Source organism: Malaclemys terrapin, chromosome 16 (genome assembly GCF_027887155.1).
Source record: "Malaclemys terrapin pileata isolate rMalTer1 chromosome 16, rMalTer1.hap1, whole genome shotgun sequence".
Taxonomy (NCBI): Eukaryota; Metazoa; Chordata; order Testudines; family Emydidae; genus Malaclemys; species Malaclemys terrapin.
In genome coordinates, this window is record NC_071520.1 from 25,132,864 (window position 1) to 25,156,908 (window position 24,045).

General features: G+C 39.8%; 1 protein-coding gene across 7 annotated transcripts in view; it reads left to right on the forward strand.

Moving 5' to 3' along the window:
• CCDC92 (coiled-coil domain containing 92) overlaps nucleotides 1-23,227 on the forward strand; it is a 225,939-nt gene extending 202,712 nt beyond the window's left edge. For 3 of the 7 annotated variants that reach the window (XM_054006064.1, XM_054006065.1, XM_054006069.1), the window contains 3 exons: nucleotides 18,667-18,812; nucleotides 20,301-20,342; nucleotides 21,487-23,227. In XM_054006064.1, the coding sequence (XP_053862039.1) occupies nucleotides 18,667-18,812; nucleotides 20,301-20,342; nucleotides 21,487-22,262 (964 nt within the window). In that variant the 3' untranslated portion in view covers nucleotides 22,263-23,227. Of the gene's footprint in view, nucleotides 1-121; nucleotides 329-1,683; nucleotides 1,707-1,897; nucleotides 2,025-2,118; nucleotides 2,205-18,666; nucleotides 18,813-20,300; nucleotides 20,343-21,486 lie in introns of those variants that run through there. The other 4 variants (XM_054006063.1, XM_054006070.1, XM_054006066.1 and 1 more) reach the window with 4 other exon arrangements.
• The last annotated feature ends 818 nt before the right edge of the window (nucleotides 23,228-24,045 follow it).

The following is a 24,045-nucleotide window of genomic DNA, read 5'->3' on the forward strand; positions in this document are numbered from 1 at the left end:
GCAGCTGCAGGTGCATACACACCCACTCAGGTGTATGCACACTTGCGAGGAGGAGGGTCACACGCTCAGGAGGACGCCCAGCTCTCGGACACGCGCACGCACTCGGGGGCCCGCCCGGCCCCTCCGGGTCAGCGGGCGGAGATGAAGCGGCAGCAGCGGCTGATTAAAGCGGTGACCTTGTTGCCATGGTAACGGAACTGCTGTCGCTGCAGCCGCACCTGAGCTCTGCGCCTGCGCAGCCCCCCCACACACACTCCCGCCCTGCCCCCTCCCCGGGGAGCCGTCTGGCTTCGCCCCCGCCCGGCCCGGGGAGGCGACCCGCAGCCGGGTAAGTCGCCGCGCGGGGGCTGGTAGCGCTGGGCACAGGGGGGCCCTGCCGGGTGGGGCCGGTGCCAGCCGCCGGAGAGAAGGAGCTGCCCCGAGAGGCCGGGGTGTCTCGCCTCCCCCCCCCCCGCAAGGACAGGTGGGGGGCAGGCTGAGGGGCTGGGTGTCTCGCCTCCCCCCCCCGCAAGGACAGGTGGGGGGCAGGCTGAGGGGCTGGGTGTCTCGCCTCCCCCCCCCCCGCACAGACAGGTAGGGGGCAGGCTGAGGGGCTGGGTGTCTCGCCTCCTCCCGCACAAGCAGGTGGGGGGCAGGCTGAGGGGCTGGATGTCTCGCCTCTGCCCCCCCCCTGCACGGACAGGTGGGGGGCAGGTGGGCTGGGTGTCTCACCTCCCCCCCCTGCACGGACAGGTGGGGGGCAGGTGGGCTGGGTGTCTCACCTCCCCCCCCTGCACGGACAGGTGGGGGGCAGGTGGGCTGGGTGTCTCACTTCCCCCCCCCCACAGGCAGGTGGGGGCAGCCTGAGGAGCCGGGTGTCTCGCCTTCCCCCACACAAATAGGTGGGGGGCAGCCTGAGGGGCTGGGTGCCTCGCGTACCAACCTGCATGAACAGGTGGGGGGGCCAGGGGGCCTTGCGTTTCCCCTCTGCAGGGAGAGGTGGGGTGGCAGCCTGGGGGGCCAGGGTGTGTCACCTCCCCCCAAACACATAGGTGGGGGGTAGCCTGGGGCCAGAGGCATCTCACCCCTATTTCCACACATACACAAGTGAGGGAGGGGAGCAAGGGCATCTGGTGGTGACTTTTTTTCCTGCCCTCGTTGGGGGTGAAGGTGAGACACTCCCTTACTACTCTCACTAAAGTAGAGGTTCTCAACCACTGTGTCTACAGACCTTGTCTAGGGGTCTGCGAAAGGTTGTTGTTACCAAAGAAAAGTGGTTTTCAACCTGTGGTCCGGACACTTGGGGGTCTGCAGACTGTTTAGATTTCCATAGGGGTCCTCACCTCCATATGAAAGTTTTAGGGGTCCGCAAATGAAAAAAGGTTGAGCATCACTGCATTAAAACATTTCCTCCTGCCCACGCCCAGCAGAGAATAAAGCTGAGTGTGTAGGGTAAAGGCTTTCTTCTCCATGAATGTATATATGCAGGGACTGCAGGGTTATAGCAAAACGATTGCCTTCCACTTCTGTGAGCCTTTGCAGCCCCTGCTGCAGTCCGCTGGGGAATAGGAGGCGAGCAGGGGGGTTATTCTGCTGCCCTGTTACTCCCTGGCTAACTCACTGACGGGCGTTTCTTTAATTCCCTGTTCCTATTTAGAAAACACAAATCCATTTCAGTGGACTGACTGGGAGGGGAGGTGGCATGACTGCTTGTCTTAGACCATAAGGTATGCCATGGGGGTACCTAATAAAAGAGGAAACATGAAGGACAACGTTGCCTTTGAGCTTTAGGGAAGTGACATTATTCTCCTCCTCTTCCGTTGCAGTGAATCTGTAGGGTGGATGAAGAAAGAAAAGATGGAAGGACTGTGTGTGGGGAGGAGAGGGGAGGGGTGAAATCTTTATTCAAGACGAGGTATTTTATGTAAGGAGAGAGCCCATCATTTCTGGAAATAGTAGCAAAGAGTGCAAAGCTTGGGTTTGGAAATGGAGTGTCTTCCAGCCACCTAGCTGCTGTCTGTTTATCGCCAAACCCAAGAACTAAGGTGGGACCGAGGGCGGGGATCCTTGCATGTTTGTATGTTGCCTCCATAAATTATAATGATATGTTTTTTTAATGTAGTATATTAAACTGTCAAAAGCTGAAGTAAGGACGATAAGATAAAAGGACACGGGACTGTGGCAGCCCTGAGGATGGGATTGTAGAGTTCTGAGCTGCATTGCAGGTGCATAAGAAATATCCAGGAGACTTTGTTTGGATGGGTAAACACTTGAGCTAAAATGTGCCTTTGTTGATGTTTATACAGTAGGAATTATCCAACTTAATATTTTAATATTTCATTTCATATCAGCGTGGCTGTAGTGCAGTCCCTCCTTATTTACTGTTTGTTCGTTAGTAAATATAGTCCTTTAGGGTGGTACAGTAGTATGACTGAACTAGTAAGAGAGAATTATGATCTTGTCTTAGTTTAATATAGATGTACATTTAGGCATTCATAAAACTATACATATCCCAAGGTTCGTTTAACTATTTAAAACTATTGATATACTGGAACAGCTAATAAAATGACAAAAATAAGAAATCTATCCATTAAATCCCATATATGTTATCTGTTCTGTTGAATATTAAAGCTGTACATCCACTCTATGAAGTATATTGAGATTTCAGTGATGTTTTGTTGTTTAATTGAATTTTCAATTCAAAGGTGGGGAGGTCATGATTCAGGAAGACATTACATGCCTAAAAATCTATAAAATGAATAATTGGACAAACTGGTGCATAACTGCTGTAGCTATTACTAAGTGTACTGCGTACTATATGTTAAAAGCGTTGTTGCAGGAAGATCTGTGACAGCCACGCTAAATGCTGATTATAAGATTCATAATAACCGAGTTGAACATTAAAATTGTAAACAAGTAATTTTGAAAAAAAATTACATTTCATAAATTTGATTTCAAATTTTAAAAATGTTATCCTTTTTAACAGCAGTTTTAAAATTATTAATTATTTTTCTTTGGCATAATTTGTAAAATTAAAAACTTTTTTCAATGTGGCTCATTATTAAAATCTAAAACCTTTTGAGAATTACTGTGTATTCATTTGGAGGAGTCATCAGTGAGCCTTTGTCATCAGTGGGCAGAAAGAAAATTCCCCTCTGGTGTTTTTCCTGTAAGGAATGCACTTTTTGAACATTGTATATAGTATAGTAGGACGGACTAGGATTGCAGGTGGAATAAACTAGCTTGCAAGCTTTGCTCTTGATATTATATTTAGCCTGGTATTTACTTTATTTAGACTTTTAAAAGTACTGAAAGATGTCTAAGGAATATTTAAAACCAAATGTAAAATGGTATCTAGGGATTATTTTTATAGCATCAGGATCTCCAGTGTATACTTTGTATGTATGTAAGTGGACAAATATAAAATAATCCATCTTTCTGTCTGAGGTCTTACAGATGTCATCTCATTATTTTTAATAGTAAAATATTCTAAATGACTAATTTTTAGACGCAAACTAGTCTTATTTCACCATCTTGTATATAACTTTGATCTTTCATATTCCTGAAGTACTGTTTCTATAATACTTTGAAATCTTTTGCGCCACCAGCTAACACAAGTGACTTAATTGATCAGTTCGTCAGTAATTAATAGTAGCATTTTTTTGAAGTCTGATGAGGTATTGCAAGATCAGTGATCCAAATGACTTAATCGTAATATTGGATGCTTTATGGGAATACTTAGGCATGTACTGGCCAGAGAACAGTGTCTGTAGCTTCCTTGTTCCACAGTCTTGTCCTGTTCTCCCTTTCTTGATTCTAAAAGGGGTTTAGGAATCTAAGATCTGAAAAAAAGGGAAGCCCTAGAAAAGGAAAAATAGAGGTTTTGTAAGATGGTTGTACTAAGTGACTCTTATTTGAGGTCTGGCTCTTTATGCAGGCTTTTTCATGTCTGTTTACTGTAGTGCACAGTAAAACCATACATTCGTGTCACAGCAACACTGTTATTGTATCCACAGACAAAAACACCCATACACACCTTTTGTAGATTCTGCTTTAAGGGATGAGAATATTTTACTATAAATTAATTGTACAAGCTAAATTAATATTGAATATTGTACAATAATCTAGTTTTCCAGCAGCTCCTGCCATATCCTTTGTAATAATTGTGCTGAATGATGCAGCCCAGGAGCGTGGAAGGAGTTAAACTGGAGAGGTTGCCCATTGTTTGTAGAAAAAATCTTATTGCAACTATATAACTAGATCTTGTTGATTCCTTTTGCATCTACGATATGCCAAAATAAAATTTCTGGGACATTCATTCCCTGGCCCATTCTTGTTTTAGTGCTGTATTTTAATATTTTTGTTTGAATGTTAGAGTAAGGTAATTCACTGAACATTGTCATGCTTTGAATTTCTTTGTTCCTCTTTGCAAGGGCCAGTGTTTGCCTTTCTAATGAACTTCTTGTAGCTGATTACAAGATCTGTTACATTTATTAGGCAATATTAAAACTGTTTCTCTGCCTACAAGAGGATGTAGAACAATACCCATAGTACTGTCTGTATTTCTCAGAATCTTCATCACCATTGCCTGAAGAAATTACTTTGCAGGGGTGATGCTAGTATTATATCAGTATCATAGCTCAGCTAGTTGGAGAAGTCAGCTAACTAGATTATCCCACATTCAGAACTATCATAAACACTTGAGAACTATTGTACTTAAATACAGTTCCCCTCCTTCATAATAATATGTTCATAAAGCAACAATATAAAAAAATATTGCAAATACATTTATCTTGTTATAGTGAATTCAATTGTAAAATTCTCATTGACTTTACTTCGGCCAGAATCAGGCCTTTAAAATGCTAGAAGATTAATATTGGAGCACTGAGAGTCCTAGGATCTTGAAGATTGGTCCACCAGCACTGATCTTATATCAAATGTATTTTTAGTTAACAAAAAGAGGCAAACATTTAACATTAACTGCGTAACTTTTTCTTTCATGTTGCTTGTTACTCCTGTAGACAACAGATTTCTCACTTGCAGGTAAAGTAAACACAACACTGTTTCTGCAATGGTAGATCTAACTCAGTGCACAGCATCTGTTCTCTGGTACAACTCATGCTGAAGATGCACATTGTTTACAAAACAGGCCTGTAAAATAAAACCTACTGTGCTCAGAACTATGACACATTCTATAAATTGTTTTCAAATTAATCTTTTTTTAAAAAAATCCTGTTTACTCTCTGTTTTCTCTTCAAAACTCTATCAGCTGCTTGCAGACAATGGGTAGGCAGTTTTTCTGTGAAATAATCTTTTTGCATGTTAACCCTACAAATGTAGCACTTTCTCTTGCTGTTTTAATTATTGGAAAGCAAACTCCATTTCAGGTGGGAACCAGAGTAAGCCCAAAGCAATTAAAAACAGAATATGTTTTTTTGTTTCCAGTTACTTTTAAAAGTTTGGTTCAAGTTGTCCACCCCGTATTATCTCTAGTCTGCATAATTTAGGAGTATACAATAGCTGGATGTAGTATTAATAAGACATCTGTGAGTGTTTGTGTTTACTCTTCTGATTAAAAAAATAAATTTATCATTCATATGCTGTTCCTTAATTGCATTTTTTTCAAATACAACCATTGTTTGTCATATGGATCTTTTGCTCTTAAGTATCTTATTTTGAGCAAAATAAGGGAAGCAAAAAAATTGAACATGTTTGTAGTTCTAAGTCATTGTAAAACAATGGAGCGTACATTTATGAAACTGTATAACGGGAGGTAGATGAACAGGTAGTGAAATTTTTCACTGTTTTACACTATTTCAGTATTTTACATAAAAAATACTGTTAACTTGCAGGCGGTGAGCCCTCTAATATACTTATCATCAAAGTGAAGCAATTGAACATAGGTATAGAATTGTTGTCAGTTGTGTTCTGATTTGGATGTGCAGATGCCTTCTTTGTAAATGGATTTTCCTGGAAGGACGATTCTCTTTGTGGTGCTGAAAGACTCCAGCTTGTTTTGCCCAGATATGTTTTACATATATGCTAGATATAGTTTGAGATTTATGCATTCCTCAGAGTAAACTGTTGATCACTGTGCACAGATAAATGGGTAAAGGCATTTTGGCTTGTAATTAGGTTGTATAGGCAAATAGCTCCAGATAATATGGGGAAGGAGTCCTTTTCCTATAAAAACTAAACCTAAAACAATGGAAATTAAATGCAAAGAACTAGGGTTAATGAAACATGAAAGTTGAAAAGTCAAACATTCAGAATCAGGGCATTCCAAAAATGATGGCAAATCCTTTCCTCTGAATCTCTCTTGGGATTCCCACAATATTGTCAATATAAACTCTTCCTTTAAAATAACATGAAAATATTGGATCTGAGTTCGAGGGATTACTGACACCTGAAATATCCAAGAGATTTGGTTTCTCTATATTTTAGAATCATATTTCTAATTTAAACACCATTATAGCTCCAAATTTACGTACAGAATACATAACGCTCAGAGTATGTCCTTGTAGGAAAAATTCTTTGTCTTCTAAATAATTTAAGACCTGATCCTGCTTTTGAATTTTTTGCTTCCATTTTCAATGGCCTCTTTAATGAACTTCTTGTAGCTGATTACAAATTCTGTTTAATTTATTAAGTGATATTAAAACTTTTCTTTCTTTTTCACTGACTATGGAATTGTCTCCAGTAGTGAAAATGAAATATGGTAGTTAGTTGTAATATTGCATCGCTGTCCACAAATCTAATTGTATTCAGGGCTGAAGGCAGAGCCTACCCTTTTGCTATGGCTTTCCCTTAGCCCTGATGGAAATTACATTAAGTAATAAACTACTGTCTGCTCTCAAAATGAAGGAGAGAGAAATGAAGTGATGTTCTCAAGGAACAAAAGGAAGAGAAAATTCAAATCTGTGCATACAAGCTAGTTGAAATTAAACAATTTTTAGTCAAAAAAATGATTCATTTTTTATAAAAAATTGTAGAAATTTTCACGCCTCGTGAAATTGATTTCCTTTAAAAAAAAATTTTTTAACCAGAATATTGATATTTTCCTCCAAAATGAGTCTGTTTTTTAACATCTTGAAATGAAAATTTCAGAGTTCTATTACTGAAGTAGACTTTTTTTTTCCTGACCAGCTCTATGTGCAAGGATTCTGAATAATAGACATAGGTCACAGCCTATCTACTTAGGTATTTATACTGTCTCTGGCACTTCTGACATTGTACAGAATCGTTTGCCCATGATGATGTTGTCTAATACCATCTGTGAATCACTCCAGTGCTGGTGATGTCTTTATGTATATGCCACAGTATTTCTCTGACCTAATAGAAGCTTGCTTCAATCTGTTCTGATTTAATTGTGGCATCTATCGGACTTGTGTAGTCTCAGGGGGTGAGAAGGATTGTATAATCTTCATTTGAATCATTCTTGCCAATACTTACGATTTTAAGATAGATTGTGTCAAATTTACAGGAAGTCACTGAGGCGTCTGTAAAGAGTACAAGGTGGCTCATTTGTTCATTTTCTGAACATCTAGGAACTTTAAATTGTTGCTGTCAAGACTGTCTCCTCTTAATTGATCTTCCTGCTACTATGCTGGGGAGGCCACATATGTCTGTCTGGAAAACAGCAGGGGAAAATAACCAGGAAAAATGTTAGAAATGATTTCTTAACAAAGATAGGACTATATTCTCATTCTGAGGGGAGGAAAAGATATGTTAATTTTCTCTTTCCTTTCCAGAGACTATAATTATGCTTGAAATATAAAATAAGGCTTAGAAAAATGTGAGGGCAATGATACACGAATCATTGGTGGTAAAGAGGTGGCAATTTAGGCAGACTTGTATATCTGAGGCATGAGAGATGTTGGCTTAATTAGTAAGCATCTTATATGTTTTGTAGCAACCAGAGAAAGGAAAATATTTACCATAGCCTGTCAGGAGGAAATTGTGTGGTCCTGTTACATAGTCAAGGCTTCTACATTGCAATTTTTAATCAAAAGGAGAAACCTGTGCATGTCTGTCATATTTTATTATTTTATCCTTTGAGTTGCATGTTTTTCCAGTAACATGAAAAGTCAGTGTGACGGGTTGGATCACAGAAACCCCTTTGGGGTTGCCAACTGATGTGCCAAGACTACTTCTGCCCCTGCTTTCCCTGCCAGCTTGGGACTCCAGAACCCTGCCTGGATGTGCCAGACACGCTTGCCGGCCACAAACACAGACCCAGGTCTGAACCATGTCCCACAAACTGCAAGCTTAACTGAAAGCAAATTAAGAAGTGTTCCTGTCTTTAACACTCAGATGCCCAAACCCCAAATAAATCTGTTTTACCCTGTATAAAGCTTATGCAGGGTAAACTCATAAATTGTCTATAACACTGATAGAGAGAGATGCACAGCTGTTTGCCCTCCCAGATATTAATACATACTCTGGGTTAATTAATAAGTAAAAAATGATTTTATTAAATACAGAAAGTAGGATTTAAGTGGTTCCAAGTAGTAACAGAACAAAGTAGAACAAAGTGAATTACCAAGCAAAATAAAATAAAACACGCAAGTCTATGGCTAATACAGTAAGAAAACTGAATACAGATAAAACCTCACCCTCAGAGGTGTTCCAGTAAGCTTCCTTTTACAGACTAGTCTCCTTCTAGTCTGGGTCCAGCAGTCACTCACACCCCCTGTAGTTACTGTCCTTTGTTCCAGTTTCTTTCAGGTACCCTTTGGGGTGGAGCTGCTATCTCTTGAGCCAGCTGAAGACAAAATGGAGGGATCTCCCACGGGCTTAAATAGACTTTCTCTTGTGGGTGGAGGCCCCCCTCCTCTCTCCTATGCAAAGTCCAGCTCCAAGATGGAGTTTTAGAGTCACATGGGCAAGTCGCATGTCAGCAGCCATTGCCCACATACTATCTTGAATGTCTTCAGGAACACTTCTTATATTGATTGGAGCCTTCCAAGATCCATTGTTCATTAAGTATTTCTTGATTGGGCACTTAATTTGCACATTCCTTTCTCGAGAAGCTGACCAAATGCTTTACTAAGGCTACTTAAAAATCAAGCAAGTACACAGTCAATATTCATAACTTCGAATTAAAAAATGATACATGCCTACAAATAGGATGAATAGATTCAGTCGATCATAACCTTTCAAGAGATATGTTATATGGCATATGTAGCATAAAACATATTCCAATTATGTCATATATATATATATATATATTCATAAGCAAATGTCCACAAAGCCTTATGGGGTGCACCCTCACAGTCAGTTTGACAGGAACACTTTTGTCATCTGTGAACTGAAGCTGACTAGAAAGGGTCTTCAAAAGATACACTGTGCCCCTGCTTTCTTTAGGTGACTTCCTGAAACTGGATTTGCTACAACACATAAGAAAATATTCTGTCAGCTTATGATTTGTTTTGATCAAGTAAGGAATTGGCTCTCAGCTGAGAGGAAGTTAGTTACCTGCCTGCATAAATAGTGTATTCCAGCATAAGATGTGAATGCATGTCTGGAGGGTGCTCAAGTGCTTGGTATGTCTGGAGATGGATGGCATGGGTACCATCTGGAAAGAGATGACTTTCTTGTTTAACTGATCTCCCTCCGTCAAAAATAAAACCTTATAAAAATGGCTAGTTAGCTTCATTCCAGTACTGTCTTAATATGCTCTCCCTCCTGGATTCTAAGCCACCATCTCTCTGCTCTTATCTTATGATGTGAGGGCTATGTGAAGGCATTCCAGTTCGTCCACAGGAGCCTGATACACAGCCAGAAAAGGCTTCTGACTCCCTCAGAAATATTTTGAACTACATCCAAACACTTCAGATCAGAAGGGGCCCTTTCTCTCAGCCCTGCCTATCATTTGTGAAGCAAGATTCCTACTTTTGTCAACTCTTTCAGTTTAATTTATTTTAATTTTTGGCTTAAGAATTTTTTTTTTATTAAGAAAAAATACTCTGTAGCACTGAGACAGATCTACCATGAAGCGTTTTTTCTAGTATGCCACAATAGAGTGGGATTTGCCCTCTAAGAGCTGCTGAATACGTCTGCTTTTGACTTGTATCAAGATTTCATCTTGCATAATATAGTTCATTTTGGCAGGTAACACTGCATCATCCACACAGAGCCATGCCGACACTGAGAGGAGCTAGGAAAACATTCACTTCTTGGGGTGGGTAGAAGAATTTTAACATTTATTTAAGACTTCATCCGGGAAGGTGAGTGAAGTCTTGGACTGATTCTTACACAAACGAATCTACTTGCATGCTCCTTTTGGTGCACCTGAAGGAATGTTGTTTGATTAAATTTCTGTTCCTCTGTCTCTGGGAATCTGTGTATGTCCATAAATCTTTATGGGCAGGTTGGGGGCTTGATCCTGCATTTCTTATTATATTTACATATTTTTCCTTTTGGTCTCCATTGAGACCACCACCTTCGTCTAAAATCTCATGGGTTTAGGGTGGAACACCGTACGTTTGTCTAGAGAAAAGAACTAGCACAATACTGCCGACACACTCATTGTGCTAATGACAGTATGAAAACTATAAGGGTATATCTACACTGTCGCTGGGAGAAAGCTCCCAGCCTGGGTAGACATAGTTAGCACTCTAAAAATAGCAGTGTGACTATTGCAGCTCTGGCAGAACTCAGATCCAGGGGACTGGGTGGGCTTGAGAATCCATACTGGTACTTGAGCTGCACCATCCACGTAGCTATTTTTAGTATGTTAGATTGAGCTGAACTAGCATATGTCTTTCTACCCAGACTGGATGTTCACTCCCAGGTGAAGTGTAGACATACCCTAAATAACTAGCACTATTGTAGCTGTAAAACAGTTGTCATGCTCACTGTTGTTTGTAATCAGCGGAGTTTGACTTGTAAATATCGTCCTCTATTAATTTGTATCACTTCTTAAATATTTGGAAAGGTTGAAAGTTCTTTTTTTCTTTAAATAGTTGCAAAACTAAATGTTTTATGGTACCTATAACTTAAGTTTTCTTTTGACTGTTGGGTCTCTATGTGGATTCCAGCCAAAGGGCCCAAATTGCCTTCAGCTTATAAAAAGTCACCACTATCCTACCTGCTCGGAAAAAAACTCAGATCCCCATGCAAGTAGTTCTTGAGTCTGGATCTCCTTGCTATGAAGATTTTCCCCTTTAATATAGTAATAATAATACTTTGTACTTGTTTAGTTCTGCATACTCTAGGAAAGGGATGCTATCAACTTGAAATTGAGTCCGTTTTTAGAAAGAAGTTAAAAATAGTTTCAGGTACTGAGCTTGCTCCAAAGTCTATTCCTGTCATCTTTTGTGACTTTAAGAAACAATCCCTTGTTGCTACGTGAAAGACTCACACAAATAGGGAAACCGATTGTACATGGAAACAGTGAAACCTCCTAGATGTAAGGTGTTTGCTTACTTTAGGCTATCTGACATCTGAAAAGGTTTTTATTTCCTCTAACTTTTTGCTTGTTGTCAGCTTGCATGTTATTTCTAACAGTAACTAAAAAAAATTTCAGACAATAGTGTAAGTTTTAAGTTGACAGTATCCCTGTAAGGCTTCTGAATTAATTGCAAAAAGTAATATTCCAAATCATAAAGTTCAAAGTTAGCTGCCTTTTGTTCAAGGACTGACTGTGTTACAATGAGTTGCCATTGGTGACGTGTATTTTCAGGACACTGCAATTGTTTTTAACTGTGCATCAATCTAGTGCTCTCTTCAATCATGTGTCTCAACATGTTTTAAGATGAAATGTAGAGCATGGGATGGAGTTTCAAAGGTCATGCTAGTCACTCAAAAGGGGATTACAAATTTTAAAATTCCACGAGCCATGCTGAGTGCATCCCATTGAATAGTACTGAGTTCCTGTGAAAACAAAGCAATATCCTCTTTCTCGTCCTGCAGGAGTGGTGAAGCATAAAAGTTCTATCAAAGTGTTTGTGCAAAAACTTAAATTATTTTCAAAAGTACAGTTGATGCACCCAGAAAAACTCAATACAATTCTGTTTGTACATGTGTGCTCAGCTGCCTACCTGCATTCACCAGACCATGAAGCATCGTCCCAAGGGAGCAAACTAATCTTTATGAGCACTTAAGGGAAGGCCATGCACCGTCCTTTATAGTGGCTTTTGCATCAGTCTCCAAAAGCTGTGGTCGAGTGGGTCCAGTTCTGCCCTCAGTTACAGCATTGTAAAATGAGAGTAACTGCACTGAACTCTCGGAATCTGGTCCAAACTGTCTAGACATGCAGTACCTAATCTCGTTAAGGTAAACTTAGTCTTTTTGTTTCAATACCATTTGTAGTTCTTTGGCTCATGCCTGACACACAGCAGAATAACAGTCAAAGAGCGGAAATGAGCCATCCTGATTATCACTACAAAAGTTTTTTTTCTCCTGCTGATAATAGCCCAACTTAATTGATTAGTCTAGTTAGAGTTGGTATGGCAATACCCATTTTTTGATGTTCTCTGTGTGTGTGTATATATATCTTCCTACTGTATTTTCCACAGCATGCATCCGATGAAGTGGGTTTTAGCCCACAAAAGCTTATGCCCAAATGAATTTGTTAGTCTCTAAGGTGACATAAGTACTCCTCGTTCTTTTTGCTGATACAGACTAACATGACTGCTACTCTGAAACCAGTCAAAGAGCTGTCTTCATGTAATAGTGACAGTGCTCTGAGTAGGGAGACAGTTGTTTAGTTCATTTCTGTTGACCATGGGGGAACTCCTCATTAAAGCATTCATGGCAGCATTATCCTGTTCAATAATACTTTTGGTGCAGTAAATAATTCCCAGATTACAAACATTCCCTGGCAAAGCAACGAACAAAACCCTATTGAGTGAGGACAAAGAGCTAAAGTGTAAAGAGCAAGCTATGTATGCAACATAAAGAATGAGCTGCTTCAAAGGCACCAAAAAGAAACGTTGATTGTTTCTGAACATAGTGTGCTTTGTAAATACTAGACACACCAGGAAAGGTTAAGGTATCTCCCATTCTTTTCAAAATCCTCCTTTGGTCTGCACTCTTCTGGGGTGTCGGGCCCTGACCTTTCTAACCTCTTCCCTCTATTCCCTGCTTAAATCCATGCTTGTGAGCCTCTTCTGGAAGTGTGTGGGAAATGTTTAATATATAGACGCTCCCCAACTTATGCAAGCATTCCGTTCCGGAGCACCTTGCGTAACTCAAATTTTGCGTAAGTCGGAAACATATACCCAACAATTACGCAAAAAAAAACCCCAAACTCCTCCTATTTCTAGCTTATGGAACTTTTCCATAAGTGCGGATTTGCGTAAGTTGGATTTGCATAACCCGGGGGGTGTCTGTATTCCTAGTTTGTGATCATCTTGGCCTAGAAAATTTAGCCCAACCACAGACTAAGAGTGAATCAGTAATAGAGGTCCAGCTTGTTACACAGCCAGGTTTATTCAGGTTGATCCTTTCTTATGCTCATATGATTTGTGCTTTGGAACATCAGTTTCAGAATCTTTGGACTTATCATCCATAACAATCCCTTTCAAGGTAAGTTTGCATCCCGTTAGGTTACTATGTGCCTAGCAGTACAAAACAATTTGCTGTCAACCCAGGAAAATAATAATTTATACTTTTTATTTAACTGGTTTCCACTTTAACTTTACTCAAGTAAAGTTTTTTTATTCTTTTCCCAGATGAGTAAATAATATTGTGTTCAGCCCCTCTTCTCATCCTAGACTACCAGATGGGGAGTGCGTTAGCTAATAGATATCTAGCAAAAAACATTGCAGAATTAGAGCCAGCTGAATGATTGATCAACTAGCGTCTGAGAAGCTGTTCAACTGTCAGTTATCTGAGTTTTTCCAGTTCTTCTCCCAATCCACCCCTTGCTCTAGGAAAAGTCATCTAAATTAGGATACAATGACATTTCTGCACTGCAAAAGCATAGAATTCAAAAGGCAGGTAGCTATTATATGTCCATACCATGACTCTGTTTTCCAAAGATATAAAGTTCCCTCTTATTTGTACGGAGTGATATTCCCCCCCCATTTCCAAGAAAATGCACAATTTCTTCCACAGAGACTATATGGGGTTGTTTCCACCTGTCTTGGAAGAAGGTATGGTTGGGCAGGCTAACGGTGGAATTGGGGGATGCCCGCATACCCATGCAAACTTTAGCAGACGTGAATGCTACTTTGTATAGCATTAACTTTATCATTGCCCTTCACCTTCTGTTTTTCTCAAAGGAGGAGGTAAGGTTCAGGCATGACCACAAGGCATCCCCTGGGATTTGCCGTAGTGCGGAATAAAAACACAGGAAGACCCCAGGATATTCTCAGGATTGGAGGGCTGTGCTCCCTTTATCATCCAGAGGAAGGAGAAAACTGCTTACCTGAGAGGAGCTACTACCTCAGAAACGCTTGTGTATTAAATTCCATAGATTTCCCTGATTAACTTCTGCAGGGGAAAGATGTCCTAGGTCCATATTGTCAATTTCTGATGTCACATTTTCCTGCCAGCCTCATAAAACTAATCTGTTTTATTTTTTCCTTCAGACTAGTTAATCCCAATGTGATCCTTAAGACCTAAGGGAGCTATGTGAAAAAAATAACTCCTGGTGTGGAGTAATACTACTGTATAATAGGCGCTGAAGAAATCCAGTCAGGTTGTCTTATTTTCTGACATATAGTATTATTTTGTTGAATATATTTATTTGGAAGGTTTATATATTTTGAACATCTTTTCTGTTACTCTTTGTGTCTTTAAGTCTTCTAATTTTTTCTTAAAACTTTTCACCTCACTTTAACCTACAGGCACAAAGCTGCTATCGGTAACAATTGTGATAGGAAAGGTTTCCGGATATTATTTATAGACCTCTCTTTAAAAAAAAAATTCTTTTTATACACTGAAATTAACCAAATAAATCGATTGCTGATATTAACAAAAATCCTGTTTGAGCCCCCATCTGCCACTGCAGTTTTTTTAAGAGTGAAAAGCACTGTAACCATATCTGAAAATCCTGCCATGTTTGGGGAATGGTCTCTAATGCAGATTTCATTCTGCTGTTGCATTCAGTGAGAATACAATGAGCACTTAAGAATCAGATGATGCTGTAAAGCTTTTATCCGGCTGAACTTGGCTTTTCAGAGTAGGCTACATCATTCTGAAAAGGTAATGCAACAGAAATATTGACAATGCTTAAAATTAATGGTGCCCCAAGGTCACTAATATAGCTGAAAAGTCCATTTAAAAATTATCGTCTGGCCCTGTGGGCTCTGACAAAATACAGTTGTGGTGGCAACAGAGTGACTCTCAGCAAAGCCTCCTCCCTCACTTGCAAAGACTGTGCTGAACCAATCCTGTTTTACTGAAATCCAGGTTTTACCAGAGCATCCACCCAAAGCTTATTTGTTACTTGTCCAGCACAATAGTCTTTTGCTTAGAGCACTATTGGGCTATAACTTTCCATTGCTTTATGTATTATGATTATGGTGAGTTAGTTGCCTACTAACTAGCTTTGTACATTGTCAGCACAATGCTGGCAAGGCTACTACCCACCCCAGCAAAGACTGAACTAGCATTGTTAATTTAGAATTTTTTGTAAAACAATCATTCTAATCCGTGAGCTTTTTTCTGCAAATCAGCTGAAAGCTCCATGCTACACTTCCATGGAAACTGATTCCCAAAAAGCCCCTTTACCCCATTTTTGACCAGGCAACTCTTGTTTCCATGGGAATAGCAGCTTCCAGCTGACTCATCAGAACTGTATATTTCAGCTCTGGCTACCAAGTAAGATCACCAAGACCCTGTTTTTTAACTACCAGCTAGATTCAAGAGGCCCCAAAAACCTCTGGTTCTCACTTTGGGGGCAGAGATGGAAGTCAAAAAGTAGTGTATGTATTTTTAGAAACATTTTTCAATTTCATTAACTTAATTTGCTGTTAATGTTCCCAAATAAAGATGTTTTTTAAAAAGTGATTACCTACCTAAAAGAACATCTTTTATGTTTTAAGTTCAAGCATTTAAGATTGCCAGTGTGACCTTAATTCTTCCCCCTTGTTTGTCCATCCTGTGCCCTGAATGAGTCAGGGATCCTGGGGGGACGGACGAGATCATGTAATTAAATACTGTATCATAATGCATATGGAACAAGAGGGAAGAAACAAGATTGCATGGGTAACCATAAATCTGGCACTTCTAACTCTTGAGTACTTGACTTTGCCATCTTAATGGTGTTCACTTAACATAGTCTCTTGTACGTACTTTTGTCCTTTTTTTAAAGTTTAAACAAACTCTGTTATGAAAAACTGTGACACACCTCATCGTGTGTCATCAGTGTTTGTACCCTGAACCTGCAGGACAGACTTCTGCCACGGAGCTACAGGACTAACTACAATAGCTGGCAGTAGGAGAAGGCTGTTGTCCCAGCTGGGGTATAGGCTACTGGAGCCAGGGAATGCTCAGGAGTAGCTTGGCACAAATCTTTCTTCACCCTTTCTTGGAGTTCGAGGGAGCTCGTGCCCCCAGAAGGGGGATGGGCCCCAAAAGCACATGCCAATATGGGAGAAGTCTGGTTCATGCTCACACACACTAGCTGCTGCAACAGTTCCACATGTTTCCGGTATAGCGTGTGCTGATGCTGTCGCTTTATCAGCATGCACCCAGCTCTTATTATTTTGATGTGGTGCCAAAACTTTCCTGAGGCATGCAAGGAAGAGAAGGGAAATGGTGATTTTCAAACGTTTATAACTTTATCAAACCTCAACAACTTCATGGGACCAACAAATGGCACTTCCCTAGCCTGAGGGCTTTCTTCCTGCAGAATTTCAAAGACCTGCTGCAAACAGTGGAGGTGTTAGAGCTTCTCAAAAAAAAGTCACAAGAATCTTCTCATAGAAAGTGTTAGGCAACCTAAATATAGAGGTTACTACCAAATCAAAATGCATCGATAAGTGCAGCAGCACTGGATACCCACACTTCTTGGTTGTCTTGGAGATTGGCATTACTGATATTACAGTTTTCTTTACTAGAGCATTAAGTAATCAGGGAAGCTGATCTCTGGGAAGCTGGTGTTCTGTCATAATTTCCTCCCAAAACCATCTAATTCCTGGACACAACTTCCACGTGTACAAGAATGTTCCCCTTTCCCTGCAATCTCTCCAAGAGATTTTAAAGTGATGAAGGTTCAGTTAGAAACACAGGGGCTGAGGTTACATAATACCTCACATAAAATGGAGGTATGGCAACTGTATGAATTGCATACTATCACTTCTGGATTTCTGGAAACTATTCTGTGCAGATCACCCTGGGACTAGAACACTCCAAAATGCCCTTTTAAAATAATCTCAAGAATCAGACCCTGACCACTGCCTTAATGCCTTTCTCCGAAAGGAGAATGCAACTACCCTTGCCACGGGTCCCATCTTGCTTTTGTCCTTGACTACACCATGCTGAGTAGAGTCCCTGTGGTCACACTCAGAATCATTATTGTCTTCCCATGAGCTGCAGTTGTTATGGTAGTGCAGTGGAAAGATGTCTTTAGTGTTGTGTAGCTGTGTCACTCAATGTTGTACTATTCATAGATTATAAAGCCAGAAGAGACCACTGTGATCATCTAGTCCATTAGCCATCTCCATCTCTTCAATGCCACAGAGAACCTCTTTTTACCTCAATGTGGGTGCTTTGGGGTAGATCCAAGCCCTAGATAACTACTGCCTTACAATCTGTAGAATCCAATGTCTTAATGTTTCTGTTTGTATCAACATTTTATGAGTACCAAAACGGATCCATATTCTCTTTAAATGACACATCCCATTGGTCCATTGTCTTGTTCTATAGTATGTCATCACAGAATCTTGGAAATTCTATCTTGTATGGAAATGTCAGGAGGCTGTTCTCCAGTACTGAGAATCCTGCAAGAAGTTGCAAGGATCTGTACTACAGTGCAGTAGAAAATGCTATAAGAGACAGAATAGCGCCACACAACGTAGAGTTCTCCTCGAGCAACCTTCTCTTAGTGCAGGTTCCATTGTATACATTTGAACAAAAGCCAACTTCCATTAGGTAACCTTAACAACAGCTTCAGTGTGTCCCAGTCCCGGAGGTTTCCAGCACCATTTATCTCAACCTTTTGTTAAAGGCAAATGATTTGCTGTCTTGGACGTTCCCGTAATAAGGTTTCACCATACTTGGGTACAATGCACTTCAGTGCTCTGTTTCCTTGCCCTATATAGGGGGAGTTACCGCGTGTGCCTAATTTCCTGTGCCTCAAGAGGTGAATCAAAGTCCACAGTAAAACAAACCTCTATTATTCTGTTTTCTTGGAACTCCACTTTTATCTTGTTAAGGGATTAGTGCCTTAAAGCCTGTCTGGAGCTAATGCTTTAAATGTGTTAACTACAAACAAATGAGCACCCTGTGCCCCTGCCCCGGCTCTCAGCATGGAGGCTGCTGCCTAGAATGCACTCAGACTTTCTATGAAAGTTAATGACCAGTTCCAATACTAAGTATCATTAAATGCTTTAAACAGGTAATGTGAAATGCCTTTTACTCTTTGTGGGCCTGATTCTGCTTTTGTACTGGTTCTACACTAGTGTAACTCCACAGACATTAGAGTTTCTCCTGATTCACCCAAGGCTAGAATTGGACCCTTATATCTGCAGGGTAACTGTGTGCTATAACTCTGACTCTCTTTAATAACAGGTTCCTAGATGTCAGGATGGCAGCTTCAAACCTGGAGAACCAGTTGCACAGTGCCCAGAAGAATCTGTTGTTTCTCCAGCGGGAACATGCCAACACACTCAAAGGTTTGCACGCTGAGATTCGACGACTGCAACAGCATTGCACAGGTAGTTACATAAATACTGCCAGCAGTGTTGCTACGAACACTCAGCAGCTCAGCTTTGTGCAGGCTTCACTCCCAAGTCCTCTCCTTCCTGAAGCCATTTGAAATACTATTTCACAATAGTATTCAAATATTATTTGACCAACTGCACTTTCAGAAGAAGCTTTGTATTATATTGGTATTATATTTTAGTAATCGCATAAAAATCTGCAGGTTCAATCCACTTCTCAGTTTTGAAATCTCCATAAAGCATCGTCTCCTGTGTTGTATTTAGCTCAAACAATGTACATTTCTGAGTACACAAACTATTGTCATAAATAAAGTACAATTGTTAAAATAACTGAAAAGTGTGTTTTTGTAAAGTGTTCTCTCATTTATTTCACGTACATTGGCTTACTTGCTAATATGGTAATCTGCAGTGGATCTCTTAATTCAAAGTAGAAAGGTTCTGCTATAATTTATTATAGCAAATAATAATGTACAGTAGAACCTCAGTTACGCACTGACCAGTCAACCACACACCTCAATTGAAACCAGAAATATACCATCAGGCGGCAGCAGCAGAGACACCTCCCCCCCCTCTCCCCCCACCCCAAAAGGAAGTACAGTACTGTGTTAAAAATAAACAACCAAAAGAATAAAAGCAAAGCAGCATTTTTCTTCTGCATAGTAAAGTTTCAAAGCTGTAGTAAGTCAATGTTCAGTTAAAATTTTTGAAAGAACCACCATAATGTTTTGTTCAGAGTTACGAACACCCTCCATTCCCAAGGTGTTCGTAACTGAGGATCTACAGTATTGCTGTTTTAAGGGCTTATAAAAATGTTTGTAGTGCAAAATATGTATGTATGGTCTAGCAAAACTATAATTTGAACTCAGGTCTAATGTGTTGGTGAAAACTGATTTTGATTTAGTAGCAAAGATCACTCTTACATTTCTACTGGCTCCATTTAATATGAATTATTATACCAGCACCAAATGAACCACAGAAACCCTGTAAGGTCCCAACTAGTGTGTATTCCCAGCCAATGCAGGATTTTTCCCTATGGTATATTCTCCAAAGCTCTGTCCAGTCAACAACTTTTAAGAGACTATGTCACAGTATTAGTGTACAAGTGTGCATTGGGCTCAAGCAAAATATAGCCTATTAAACTAATCAATGGCAAACAATGCTAATAAGTGAACAACTGGACAGAACAGATTTTACTCTTCAGTTTTAGTCATGAAAATCATTTTAAGTATTTACATAATAAACAAACACTTAATTCAATAAAATTAAACCCAAAAATTAACATGTGCAGCTGCAGGATACAGGGGTAGTTTGGGGAGCATTTTCTGTAGCTTTCTTTAAGTCACTGGCTTTTTAAATCTGTTGAAGCAGCCTTTTGTTACTAGAAACATCTATGAATGCAAAAGACAGTTCTAACCTCTTTGCAGATATGCTCTATTTTAATCATATGTAATGTCCAAAAAATAAAACAGGTTTCTTTTTTAGATTTGACCTATGAGCTGACTCTGAAAAGTTCGGACCTGGCAGGTAAGAAATGCAGTGCAGGTGATGCTTTTCATGGTCTGGTTAACATCTTCCATCTTTGTAGTGGGGTGTGGGGGGGGGGGAGGGGTGTGTGTGGTGTAGGCATGCATTTTTTTTTATAACGCAAGTATATAATAATACTTTTCAGTTAGAATTTATAGTGCCTTCCAACCCAGGATCCCCAAATGCTTTCTTACTTGCTAAGCTTAATTTCTGAATGCTTGTGAAGTGTTCCTATCCCAGGATCACAAAAGAAGCCTATGGAAGGACCAGGAATAGAACCCAGAACTGCTGACTCCCATTTCTTTGTTTTAACCACCAAAGCATCATTTCCCTTTTCCAGTACAAGAAGACAGAAACTATAAATACTCTCACTCTGCCCATAAATCACATTCTTGAAACTGTGCGACTACTGTAGCTGCATCACAGATCTGGAGAAAACTGCCAGGCATTTCAGATGTGCTGTGCTTCAGCTTCTGATAGTTACGACAGTAATGTTTGCTGGGGATAATCCCTAGACTAGGAAAAGGGTACAAACAGTTAAGCCTCACAACATGCCTTTGTGTTCAGTATTTGATTGTACCTATTTTACAGAAGGATAAGATGAATATGAAGAGATTAAGTGATTTGCCCGAGGTGTCACGCCATGGCAGTGGGGCAGCCAGGAATAGTGCCCAAGCGTTCTGACTTGAAGAGCACTCTTCTAAGCATTAGCTCACCATAACATTTATAGACTGTCTAATGTGGTACAGCCAGGCATTCTAGCCAGGTTAATGAGTTCTTGTTACTCTTGGTGGCCTTGCAGGATTTGCAAAATGACTTAAATTTGGGAGCGTTCAGCAACCAAAATTTACTATAATCTCTGGCTACTTTCCTAGAACAACTGAGCTATCTTCATTTTTATTTCAAGTTGGTATCCTCCCCATCCTAAGCTGCTGAATGTGGCATTGATCTTGTATCTAATCTTTTAAGATAAGAGCTATCGTGTTAGCTTTTAAACTATGAAGTGGTCAGGGTATTTCCAGAAGTTAGTCTTTGGGATATTCTTACATTCTGAGAATTAATTTTAAAGAAAGGAGTTGCATTGCTCATTTTTACCTAGCGGCTATAATTAGCTTGAAACCATTTACTTTTCCTGTTCTTCTAGAAAATGGTAATTCAAGAAGCGATGAACTCAAAAGAAAATGTGAAGCACTTGAAGCTCAGCTGAAAGTCAAAGAGGCTGAAAATAATGAATTATTAAAGGAACTGGAACAAAAGACTGCAATGATAATGGTGCTGGAAAACACCATCAAAGAAAGAGAAAAGAAATATTTAGAAGAGTTAAAAATGAAAAGCCATAAGCTAAATATGCTGTCAAGTGAACTAGAGCAGCGAGCAAGCACTATTGCATATCTAACTTCACAACTGCATGCTACCAAGAAAAAGCTTATGAGTTCAAGTGGGACTTCTGATGCCACCCCATCTGGAAGTCCAGTATTGTCCAACTACAAGCCAGCTCCTCCCAAAGATAAGCTACCTGAGACTCCCCGACGCAGAATGAAAAAGAGTCTGTCAACACCACTAAACCCGGAGTTTGAAGAGGCCTATAGATTAGGATCGGATAGTCGAAAGCTGCTGTTGCGAGAGCCTGTTGATGCTATGCCTGATCCCACTCCATTTTTATTGGCCAGGGAAACTGCAGAGATCCACCTGATCAAAGAGAGGCCTTTAGTTATTCCACCCATTGCTTCAGAACGCACAGCAGGCCAATCACACAGTCCAGCAAAAGAGAAGCAGCACAAGGCACATATTGGTGTGGCACATCGAATTCACCATGTAACAACATCCCAGCCTCAGCCTGAGGTTGAAACATTAGCAGTGGATCAGGTCAATGGAAGTAAAGTGGTCCGAAAGCATTCAGGGACAGACAGAACTGTATAAGTGAAATGATTGATGTGATGCTCTATTATTCTGTTGCTGTTTATGCACTGTGATCAAATAGGATAAATCTCATCTGCAGTAAAGTTTCTTTTAATGCCTCATGCATGCCAAATTTTTTCCAGATCTGTCAATAATAATTAGCCTACTTCAATGAAACACAAATGAGACTCTCTGTTCATATTGCAAAGTATATAATTACTAAATGCTGTGGCCAAATCTAGGTGTACCTGACTGCTTGCTTCTAAGTACTACTCCATTTACTATAACTGCATATGTGGACAAAAGCACAGGCTACAGTCTGCATTATTAATCAACATTAATGAAAAAAGATACTAATTATAAACCTCCAGCAATATGTATTGGCTGTTAATGTTTAAAATGTCAATGTTCCTTTGAAGTCTTGATGGTGTGTATGTAGCATTTCATACACAGACTCTAACTTTCATGACAAAGCCTTTCTTATGGCAGCATTGAAAATAATGCAGATGTGTTAAGATAACCTATGAGAGAACTTTTTTCAGGTGGTCCTGATCAAATTGTGTTCATATTTTTGTTACATTTCTCTCCACTATTACAAAATTCCCAACAAACTTTATTTTATTAATCCTGTATTTTGATTTGTCTCCTTTTCTTCATTCTTTTTAACAGTTTCAAATGGTCCTAATATATAACTAACTCTGGAAAGAAAACACCAATTGAAAAACTATTGTGTAAGTCTTCATGGAGAGAGTATGAACACTGTCCTAATGGAAAGCAGGCTCCTGTTTTGGTGTTTAGAAATTGAATGGTTAATATTAAGCTTACACTAATTAATACTTTGCACTATGGTGCCTTTTGTACAAGGCTGTTAAAACGCCTTACTAAGGTGTAAAAATAATACACTGCACAAAAAGTGCACTATTGAAATGTTTGTTTTTATACTTAGCCTGTATACTGTACAACAGCATAAAAACCATCAGACCTAACCAATGATTTATTTGTTTTTGTTTTAAGTTTGAAACAACTTTATGGAGACACCAGGCTCACTCTGTTCTGAAGCACACTCACGGAAGGATGCAAAACCGAAATGGTATTTTTAGAGTTATTTGAGAATGTTAACCTTGGGAGCCCTTCAACCCATTCTCAATGTTTCAAATGGTTTGGAGAATTCCATTACTAAAACTGTCAATTATTAGCAAAGTACAAATATTCTGGGGTTTTTTTTATAAGAGGATGGGGATCTACAATTCAAAGGAAAATTAGTTACTAAACTGTGAGACAAAAAAGGGGAATGTTTTCCTTTTTAACTCAATTTTAAAAACTGTTTTGGTTTAGTGATAAACTAGTAGCAAATAAACAGAAATATTTAAGTAGTTTATCCTTAAACCCCTCATTCCGGATGTTTGGAAGATGGGCCTAGTTTGCAGTTCTGTAGCACATTTCAGCCATAGATCTCAAGGTACTTTACAGCCGTGGATAAATCTGCTACTCATTTTAACCCGTGTCTTGAAATGACTTACCAAGCGACCACAGGAATCAGTACTGGAGAACCTGGCTTTCCTCAGGGTATTGTCATGCTGGTTTTCAAAGGATGGGAGGAACAGTGTTGTCTTTGACCTGTCCCATGTGATTCCTATGCTCCCAAAAATACTTCATCTCTCCCAGTAACATACCAGCTGCTTGCCCTTTCCCCTACCCCAAATACACACACCACAAAAACGCAAATGCAGATTTTGTATAAGCATATTCCTTTAACTCCTAAATTTCTGGGAGTTAGCCTCAACACTCATTCTTGGTTTGAGTG